Raw genomic sequence first — 10,544 nt, 5'->3', positions numbered from 1 at the left:
GATGGAACTACAGCTCCCTTCACAGTGAGGACTTTCAGTGTCATGTTGAAAACTTTTACATATTTATAAATTTTATAAATGTATTTCATTTCCTTGCTGCCTCCTCAGAAGCCCTGGGGGTGGGGGTGGAATGTCAAATCAGAAAGGGAGATGGTTCTATATCTGACTTGATCCCATTCATAGATCCTGAATAAGTGCCTGTGTTGATTTCTCTGGAGAACACCAATAGGATATATAGGAAACAGACTTATTGTGAGGGATTGGTGCACCAAATTATGGGGGATGAAAAAAACCTCATAGTTTTCTGTCTATAAGCTGGAGGCCCAGGAAAGCTGCTGGCGCGTTGGCCAGTCCAAAACTGAAGACCTGTGAACCAGGGGAGCCAATGTCTGACAGCAGAAGAAAACAGGTGTCACAGCTGAAGCAGGGGGCAGCCAGCAAACCCATCATGGGAATCCCAGGAGGAAAGGAGAGAGGGAAAGAGGCCGAGAGAATGTTTGAAGAAATAGTGGCTGAAATCTTCCCAAATTTGCTGAACATAAACTTCCAAGAAGCTCAATGAACTCCAAGTAAAACAAACTCAGAAAGACCCACACTACAACGCGTTATCATCAAACTTTCAAAAGACAGAATCTTGAAAGCAGGGAGAGAGAGGAGCCATCACATAACAAGGGGTCCTCAGTAAGATCATCAACAGAAAAGAAGTTGAAAACATGTTACCAGACCTGCCCACAAGTATTTATAGTAGCTTCATTCATAATTGCCAAAACTGGAAAGAAACCACGATGTCCATCAGCAGAATAGATAAATGAGCTGTGGTATGTTCATATAATGGAATATTATTCAGCACTAAAAAGAAATAACCTGTCAAGCCACAAGAAGACACGGTGGTGTCTTACGTGCACGTTACTAAGTAAAAGAAGGCAATATGAAAAAGCTATATACTGTGAGGTTCCAACTGTATGACTGTGGAAGACAAAACTATAGAGATGGTAAAAAGATCAGGGGTTAGGGTGGGGGAATGAACAGGCAGAGCTCAGGATATTTAGGGCAGTGAAAATATATAATGACAGATAACATGTCATGTCCAAACTCATGGAACATATGACAACATGTCATGTCCAAACTCATTGAACATATGACATCCAGAGTGAACCCTAGCCCTGACTGGTGAGGTACAGTCGATTAGGTGTTGTCCGGCAAGGCAGAAAGGTGCTGGTTTGATCCCTGGTTGGGGCACATGCCTCCGTTGCAGGTTCAGTCCCTGGTCAGAGTACATACAAGAAGCAACCAATCAGTGTTTCACTGTTTTTTGTTTGTTTGTTTGTTTTGCCTTCTTCCTCCCCGTCCCCTCTTTCTAAAAATACATAAAGTCTTTTTAAAAAACTGTCCAATGAAAACTATTCTCAACAGCTAAGTGGAAGTACAGCTGAGTGTGCACCCTGAGGCTACAGATTGAGCAGCAGCTGCACGAGTTTCCAGCTGGCGCCATGAAAGAGTCCCTGTGGGTGCTTGTTGTCACGGCAGTGGCAGTGCTGTCAGTCTTCTTCTTTGTCACAGAAAACCCCTTCGACCCTTCAAGTTTCCTCTCCGTGGTGAGTGCCAGAGACTAGGGGTGAGCAAAGTTGAACCCCCTGGACAGAAAAAAAGGAGGTGTCAGCTAATTATCTATTTGTGTGAAGTTGTCACGAACAGTCCTGGCTGGGCAGCTCAGTTGGAGCATCTTTCCAGGACACCAAGGTTGTGGATTTGACCCAGGTCAGGGCACATACAAGGAGCAACCAGTCAACGCATCAGTGAATGGAACTACAAATCTCTCTCCCCTCCCCATCCCCACTCCTCCCTCTCCATCTCCCTCTCTCTGTTCCTCTTTCTCCATAAAAAAATCAGTAAGTTAAAAAAATTGTCACTAACATTGTAGACAGTCAAAGAAGAAAGATATTAAAGCCTGAGGACTCAATGTATTTTTCTTCGATGAGGCAATAAGGGATGTAGCACTCTGGAGGAGAGAATCCAAGGCCGTAAAGAAATGACACATTTCCTGTGGTTTTAAAGTTACCCATTTTATCCCCATTTTACACCACAGGAACCTGAACCTCAGCCAAGTTGTCGTTTCTCCGAGCCAAGAAAAATTGTAGGTGGTTGAGAAAACTCCACCAGAACCCAGAAAAGGCAAAGAAAGAGAAGCAGAGTGGTGAATGAATTTGGAGGGTGGAGTGCCACCGCCAGAAAGGGCTGAGAAGCATCCCCTTGCCTCCCCTCTCACGTTTGCCCTTCCAGGGAATAAGTGACTCATCGGACTAGGCAGACCTGACTGGTGGGGTGGGGAACGGCCGGGACTGATGCACCTCATTCCCTACATGTAACCCTAGAGAGCGAGAGAAGCCCCACTCCCTTCACCCCCAACCCATAACCTACATGAGAACCCCCAGGGCAGAACTTTTCAAGAAGGTGAGGAAGGAACTGAATTGCACCCTGAGCAACCTGCCGTGGATCCTGGTGATGTTTTACTATGTGGTACAAAGGGAGCCCACCCAGCCCTTATTCCCAAGGAGCATGATTCAGAGCTGAAACCTACTCTTTTCTCAGGAGGAAAAGAGGCTGGTAGCTTGGCAGAGAGCCCGGATGCAGCTCAACTCTGGTAGAGCACACCACCTGGAAACCTTCAAAGACATGCAGAGAAACTCAGAACCACTAAAACAAGTGAACTCCCAAATCTTGATTGGAGCCCCTCCCGGCGAAAAAAGTGAGTGTGCACAAAGGTCTAGCTCTCCAAGGGGCAGGTCAGGCAGGTAAGGGGCAGGGACCGTGACAGCATCTGACACACACACTTGCCAACGCTCCCCAGTGGCTTCCAGGGTCCCAAACTCTTTTGGTTTTCCTCCCACCTCACAGGTAGATCCCCAGGTCTTTTGCTAGTTTTATCTTCTCTCTCCAACACCTAAGTGCCGATGCACCCCAGAGCTCCGTCCTTGTCCGGACTGCCTGGTGACTTCACCCAGTGTCAGAGCCATCTGTCCACTGGTTAGTCTCAGAACCACACTGCAGCTCTGTCTGTCTGTAGTCCTCACCACCCTGCTGCAGCATCCTCTTCCGGGTGGGGACCGTGCTGGCCTCTGTTGCCGAGATCCGTGCCTAGACAACACGTGGCCTTTAATCTGCGGCTCCGTCAGGACACTGGTTCTCCCCGCTCAGCAAGCTTCCCACTGACACTGCACACCCTCCGAGGTCCGACTCCGACACACATTTGACCCCCATAAGTTGGGATGGTATTTGGTAAGAAAAAATAAACCATAAAACAGAATAAACTTTTCTGGTTGAAATAGTTTAAGACTTGAAAGGACAGGAGTAAACTATTGTGTCAACAGAATATAGTTAAGTTGAAGGGTGCTTAAGTGTGTTGGCCTTAACAAGACAAGAACTCTGTCCTGGACAGGCAGCTGAGGTGGCTGGAGTGTCATCCCGAGACGCCAAGACTGGGGGTTCGATCCCTGGTCAGGGCACATATAGGAATCAACCAACAATGCATAAATAAGTGGAAAAACACATCGATGTCTCTCTTTCTCAAATCAATAAAAAACAACAATAATATAAGGACCCTGAATAAGGAAAAACTAGTTTTTCTTTAAGTTCAAAGGCATCTTTTCAAATGAGCACTAACCCCACCTTGCATAACCCTCATGGCTAAAATGCTGCACTGTGCAAAGTTAGCTAAATGCGTTTTTAATTCAGGGCATTGCGAAGTATCTGTATAAACTCAGGATGTGTATAAACTCAGGATGTGTTTTCTCTCAAAAAACGTTTTAGGTCTGTCTGCTGGCCTAGAAATGACCCACCAGCAATGAGTGCTTGTTAAATACTGTTTTCCATTAAAAGGAACCAGGTTCCTTGGAAAAAAAGGCGGACTCAGGGTCCAAGACAGGAAATGTCACAGTAGAGTGAGGAAGCTTTTGAGAATAACTAGTCACTTCAAAAACGCTGAGGATCTAACTTCAAAAGGCTATTTGCCAAATACAGAACAATTTGAGCATCAACAGGATAAACTCTCAGTGGTCTGAAACTTGAAATCCATGAGCTTACACAAATACCTCTGTGCGTCCCAACGCCACCTTCAGGGGGCCAGCGGTGGGCTTTATCCTGGAGGCAGATGCCACATCTGATGTGCCCCCACCTTCCCCGCTGCTGCTCAAGCTCCTGCCTCCATCCTGGGGTTCCCTGCAGCCCCAGGACTCAGCCCATGGGCTCTGCCAGGCAGACCTTCCACTTCACTTTGACAACAACCCTAAGCATGTCCACCTGCAGTGGGTGTGGCCACAGCCAGCCCTGTGGTGGTCATTGGTCCAGTGGTTCTGGAAGCGGTCCTTTGACGCACTGTCCAGATGACCACCCCAGGGCTCGTTCCTTTCTTTTGGTGGTGCACACTTAGAATTCCTCTGAGGCTTTTGGTAAGAAGATGCACCTGTGCATTTGTGTTCTGTGTCTGCTGAACTAGGAATTCTTCTACTTAGACTTCTCCCGTGCACTTTCACGGTCTTCCAGGAATTCTGCAAATATTTTGGTTCTCTAATGGCATCCCTTCGGGTTTTTCAGTGGGATTTTAGGAGGGAAGAGACATAAATGCAAGTGTTTTTAGCTTATCATCTTTATTTATTTCTCCCACAATAGTTGCTGAAAGGTAGCAATTTTTTAAAAAACACCTTGTGACCAGGTACTAAACTCCTAACATAGTCCATACTTAGGCCTGGGGGAGAGAAGATGTACAGTAACCATAGGAACTCATTAAGTTGGCAGACGGAAAGATCTGAGAGTATCACAGCCTCACCCACAGCAACTGTTCTTCTCACTTCTGTAAGTGGACAAACACCCTCTTGTCTCCCACCCCCAGAACTGCTGACCATAGGCATCTCTGCAGTGCCCCCTCTCCAGGGGAGCAACCTCGTGAGCACCCTGCAGTCCCTCTTCTCCGCCTCCTCCTCGTTGGAGAGGAAACACTTCACCGTTTTGCTCCATGTTGCAGGCCCCGACCCCAAGGGCTCTGGGTGGCTTGCTCAGATGACCGACAACCTCTCGGCCCTGTTTAAACCTCACGTCCAGGCCAGAGAGCTTGTAGTGATCACCACTCCACCTACAAGCAGCCTGCCCTTGAAGGACCTGAAGAAGACCGTTGGCGATCCTCCTGCCCACATAGCCTTCCACTCCAGGCAGAACAGGGACTACGCCTTCCTCATGAACTTTGCCACCCAGCGCTCTGACTATTTCCTGATGGTCGAAGATGGCGTGAACTGTGCCCCCGGATTTGTGACCCAGATAGCCACCGCAGTGTCTGCCTGGGCACACCGGCCCTGGGTGACTCTGGAGTTCTCCCAGCTGGGCCTCACTGGGAAGCTCTTCCACGCTGGAGACCTGCCCCGCATCGCCCACTTCCTTCTCCTCTTCCACCAGGAAATGCCCTGTGCCCAGCTCCTCTCCCATTTTCAGGGCCTCGTGCAGAGCACGCCAGTGCAGTTCCTGCCCTCCCTCTTCCAGCGCTCGGGCAGCCCCTCCTACTTTGAGGAGGACAACGTCGGCTCTCCCAGCAACCCAGCTGCCTCCATCCACACCAGCCTGGAGGCTGCCAACAACTCTGTTCCCTCAAGCGCCTACAGCCTGGATGAGAACGTCTTTTACGCCAAGTCGGTGGAGGCTGGCAGCCACCTGACTGTGGTTCTGGACACACCTGCCCAAGTGTTCCGAGTTCAAGTGCAGACTGGCTCCAACCTGAGAGATGAGAATCGGCTGAAAGAGGGATATGTGGAACTGGGCTATGACTCCAGCAACAGGGTCAGCGACTGCGATGACTACGTCCTGCTGGGGCCCCTGGTGGCCGGCAGCCTGGACAAGCGGGTGCTGTCACACAGGGCTGGGAGGAAGGTGAAGTGTGTGCGTGTGCTTGTGACAGACCGCATGCCCTCCGCAGTGGTGCTCAGGCACATTCGCCTGTGGGCCGAGTGAAGTTTGTGTCTCAGGTGGAGGGGCCACCGGGAGCTCTGGGACAGGCCAGGTTGGAGGTTAGTCTGCAGAGCTTAAAATCCAAAACATTACTATGTTGAAATCCGTGGGGTGCCTTTCACTGTTGGGCCCTTTCGGGACTGCTGGTCTAGAAGACACAGCATGTTGAAAGGAGGTGACATGCTCTTGGTCCCAGAGGCACGGGGGGGGCTCATTAAACCCCTCCTGGGTCCCTCTGCTGAAAGCCCCCCATTCAGAATTCTCGCTTGGGGCAGGAACAGTGGGTGGGACTGACTGGCGCTCATGTCCTGAGGCTCTAGATGGACACGAGAGAAGATGGGGAGGCCTGTTTCTCCACCAGCACCAAGCGGACGCACTGGAGGCTGAACGTCCAGTGTGGCAGCAGGGAAACAGGCCTGTGTCCCCCGGAGTGGCCTCTGCACCCAAGACAGTCGTTTCATGACACTGCCTCCTTCACATCGGGCAGAGTCCTCTTGTCCGTGACCACCCGGCATGTCAGGTGCTCCTTTCTAAATAGCCTCAGAATCACTGAAAATCATTCACTGTTTCTGGTGGCTCCTGTGTCCAACACAGTCTTATCTCAGGGACTATGCTCCTGACGGGGAAAACTTTGGATGCTTTACTTTTTCAGCTCAGTTTGGCTATGAAGATTGTGAGAGTCCCAGAAGACATTTGAGCCCTGATGTGCAGCTAACGTGCAGCATCTGGGTGTTGCTAGCTGGAGAAGTGCGACCCTCCCTGGCAGGGAGGGAAGCAAGCAAAGGAGAGCTTTAAGATGGACGTCAGGGAAGAGCTCCAATCGGAAGCCGGGCACTGTGTCCACATGAGCTGTCATCAGAGTGGACACATGGGCTGGAGTGTCTGGAAACAGGGCAGCGAGAGAGAGATGAGGGGCAGTGGGGATACACAGTAGGGTGGCAGGGAGCAGCTCTGGGAGCACCAGGCAGTAGGCCATCCGGTAAGTCACAAGCCCTGGCCCCATCCCTGAACCTAAGCCAATTTTCACGTCCACATGTGCTGATGGAGGAGGTGGGCAGGTCCCTGGAAGGAGACCCTGAGACACATGGGCCTTGTGAGACCCCCCCAGACATACTCCCGAAAGGCACCTGCAGCTGCACAACAGGGAGAGGGAGACCCCCGGACATGTGGGGAACCCGGAATCCATTTAGGAATGTAGGTTTGGGTCACACCATCAGGGAAGCCACCAAGCTCTCTGAGGTGATGGCTGAGGTTTGCAAGGGTGGGCCTATTCCAAGGGCACCAGGACTGTCCCCGCTGGCCTGTCTGAAGCTTTCTTGAGGCTGTGCCGATGTGCACGGTGCCCTCTGCACAGCCCCGCCCTCCTGATTCCCATGGGTCAAACCTGCAGGTCGACCTCAAAGGCTATGTGGCACCACCACCCCCTCCAATAATTCCCTGCACCCGGGCCTCATCTTGGTGTGGGACCCAGAGTGGACTCAGCCAGGCCACGCTGCTCCATTTTCTACAAACCAGGAGAAGGCACACCCTCCTATGGTGGGTGGCTCCCAAGGTGAGCCTGCACCAGGGCTTCCAGTGGTGGATTTAGTTCCCACCAGTCCCCTGGGCGAGACGCAGCTGCACACGCACAGAGGTGCGGCTCACAGGTGGGCTGGGTTTCCTTTTTGATTTTTTAAGTTGATTTTAGAGAGAGGAAGGGAGAGAAACGGCGACCTGTTGTTCCACTATTGATTCATTTGTTGGTTGCCTCTTTTAAAAAACAAATTTTATTTTTAGAGAGGGGGAAGGGAAGGAGAAAGAGTGGGAAGGAAATATCAATGTGCGGTTGCCTCTCACGTGTCCCCTACTGGGGACCTGGCCTGCAACCTAGGCATGTGCCCTGACTGGGAATCAAACCACAACCCTTTGCTTCACAGGCCCGTGCTCAATCCACTGAGCTACACCAGCAAGGACTGTTGGTAGCCTCTTGTACCAGGTATCAAACCCACAACCTTGGTGTATCAGGACTATATTCTAACCAACTCAGCCACCCAAACAAGGCTGGGGTAGAGTCCAGATAAAAAACTGGGCCACTCCACCAACTCTATTTTAAACAAAATAAGCAGATCCCGGTGGTTTAGAGAGAGGGTTAGGCTTCATTTCACCAGAGGTGACCCCCTGCTCTTCCTGCCTGATGCAGCTGGTACCCCGCCCTGCTGCAGGTGTGCCAAAGGGCACAGGTGAAGCATGAGCCAAAGTGCAGGCTCAGGTCCACGTGGGGCACAGTGCAGCTCCCCAAAAATGAGAATTGTAGATTTACAGGAAAAGACAGGCGCTCATTGTCAAGGATGCCTGGCCGCAGGGCCACACCAGCAGGAGGGTGGTGAGCTTAGCGTAGCTGAGATGGCCACTCCTTTCAGGCCAGCGGGGACAATGCTTCCAAGGACGTGATGGCAGACCGTCAGAAGCCAGACCTGCTCAGATTCAAGGGCTCATCTGGAAGGGAAGCCAGAGAGTCAAGACTGGGATGAGGTGGGAAAAGGGTGACTCTGGTTTAAAAGATTGTAATCATACAAAACGCTCTCTAACCACAAATGAATAAAAGTAAAATAATTTTGTATCTAGAAAACCCACAAACGTTTGGAAATTAAGCAGCATTTTTTTACGCACTGTATTTATTTTTTCTATATTTTATTGATTATGCATTACAGTTGTCCCATTTCCCCTTCATTCCCCTCCACCCTGCACACCCCTCCCCCACCATCCCCCCTTTAGTTTATGTCCACGTGTCTCAAGTTTAGATTCTATATTTTCCATACTATTCTTGCCCTCCCCGTCTATTTTCTACCTACCGTCTATGCTACTTATTCTCTGTACCTTCTCCCCCCTTCTCCTCCTCCTACTCCCGTTGCTAACCCTCCATGTGATCTCCATTTCTATGGTTCCACTCCTGATCTAGCTGTCCTCTTAGTTTGCTTTTGTTTTAGGTGTGGTTGTTAATAACTGTGAGTTTGCTCATAGTTTATATTTTTTATCTTTTTCTTAGACAAGTCCCTTTAACATTTCATATAATAAAAGTTTGGTGACGATGAACTCCTTGAATTTGACCTTATCTGAGGAGCACTTTATCTGCCCTTCCATTCTAAATGAAAGCTTTGCTGGATAGAGCAATCTTAGATGTAGGTCTTTGGATTTCATGACTTGGAATACTTCTTTCCAGCCCCTTCTTGCCTGTAAGGTCTCTTTTGAGAAATCCGCTGACAGTCTGATGGGTCCTTTGTAGGTGACTGTCCCCTTATCTCTTGCTGCTTCTAGGATTCTCTCCTTCATTTTAATCTTGGCTAATGTAATTATGGTGTGCCTTGGTGTGTTCCTTCTTGGGTCCAACTTCTTTGGGACTCTGAGCTTCCTGGATTTCCTGGAAGTCTATTGCCTTTGCCAGATTGGGGAAATTCTCCTTTATTATTTGTTCAAATCAGTTTTCCACTAGTGGCTGTTCCTCTTCCCCTTCTGGTACCCCTATAATTCGGGTGTTGGAACATTTAAAGATGTCCTGGAGGTTCCTAAGCCTCTCCTCATTTTTTTGAATTCTTGTTTGTTCATCCTTTTCTGTTTGGTCATTTTTTTTCTTTCTTCTGGTCTGCTCCCTTGATCTGAGCCCCAGTTTCCTTCCCATCACTATTGGTTTCCTGTGCATTTCCCTTCATTTCAATTAGTTTAGTATTCATATGTTCCTCTAATTTGTGACTAAAATCAACCAGTTCTGTGACCATCCTGATCACCAGTGTTTTGAACTGTGCATCTGATAGGTTGGCTATCTCTTGGTTGCTTACAAGTATTGGCTCTGGGGCTTTGAGCTGTTCTTCTTCTTGAGCCATAATGTTTTGGTCTGTTCGTGCCTGTTACGTATGAGGGGCGGAGCCTTAGGTGTTCACCAGGACGGGGTGAAGCAGTGGCTGGGTTGTGACGCTGTATGTAGGGGTGGGGTAAGAGAGGGGCAATGGCGTTTGTTCTGCGCTCTCTTGGATTTCAGTCCCCTCCACTGCTTCCCAAAAGCAAATTGGGCCCTTCTGGTGCTGGTTCCCGGGTGTGTGGGCTTGTGCACCCTCCAGGACCCTGTGGGTCTCTCCAACAAACTCTCTGTGAGCCTGCGAGCCTCTCTCGGCACCTCGACCCCCAAAAGTTTTTCCAATTGGTGCTTTTAGGCTTTAATTCCCGTTGCTGGGGCCCTGGCCTGTGAGGTCTGTCTCACTGCTCGCTCCTTCCCCTGGTTTATCTGTGCAAATGTGTGACCGCGGTCAGCCAGCCCCCTTGAGCCCTCACTGGGTCTGCCCATTGCCACCCCACGCCTGGGATCTGCCAACTGCTGCCTGTGCGCCTGGGTAGGTCTGGCCACTTTTTCCTGCGTGACCCTGCTCTGACAGCCGCTGACTCCGCCCCTCTTACCAGTCTGGCTGAATGGTTCATTGTTGTCAGACTTCCGTACAGTTCAATTTTCTGTTTTGGTTGAGTTTTTGTTACTAAAACTTTGTTGTCTTTAAACTTGGTTGTGCAAGGAGGCACAATGTTTCCACATA

The 10,544-nt window shown here is 49.8% G+C and overlaps 1 protein-coding gene across 2 annotated transcripts; it reads left to right on the top strand.

Annotated features, from left to right (window-relative positions):
* The first annotated feature begins 1,657 nt into the window (after positions 1 to 1,657).
* Positions 1,658 to 9,016, top strand: LOC119060798 (alpha-1,3-mannosyl-glycoprotein 4-beta-N-acetylglucosaminyltransferase C-like). Of its 2 annotated transcripts, none has more exons than XM_053659577.1 (2): positions 1,658 to 2,746; positions 5,018 to 9,016. In XM_053659577.1, exons 1-2 carry the CDS (start codon positions 2,626 to 2,628, stop codon positions 5,989 to 5,991), a joined length of 1,095 nt encoding a protein of 364 aa, XP_053515552.1. In that variant the 5' UTR covers positions 1,658 to 2,625; the 3' UTR covers positions 5,992 to 9,016. The 2 variants fall into 2 exon arrangements, with proteins under 2 accessions (XP_053515552.1, XP_053515551.1); XM_053659576.1 differs by having other exon boundaries at positions 1,660 to 2,746; positions 4,886 to 9,016.
* The last annotated feature ends 1,528 nt before the right edge of the window (positions 9,017 to 10,544 follow it).

This window comes from Artibeus jamaicensis, unplaced genomic scaffold, assembly GCF_021234435.1.
Source record: "Artibeus jamaicensis isolate MK-2021 breed Jamaican fruit bat unplaced genomic scaffold, CSHL_Jam_final scaffold_754, whole genome shotgun sequence".
NCBI lineage: Eukaryota > Metazoa > Chordata > Mammalia > Chiroptera > Phyllostomidae > Artibeus > Artibeus jamaicensis.
The sequence above is the reverse complement of the archived record's forward strand: the minus strand, read 5'-3'. Positions and strand labels throughout refer to the sequence as shown.

Bases quoted from the DNA above. Each gene is read 5' to 3' on its own strand.
- LOC119060798 (XM_053659576.1), top strand. From the start codon at position 2,626: ATGCAGCTCAACTCTGGTAGAGCACACCACCTGGAAACCTTCAAAGAC. The intron at 2,747-4,885 runs GTGAGTGTGCAC...TCCCACCCCCAG, and splicing joins AGCCCCTCCCGGCGAAAAAA to AACTGCTGACCATAGGCATC.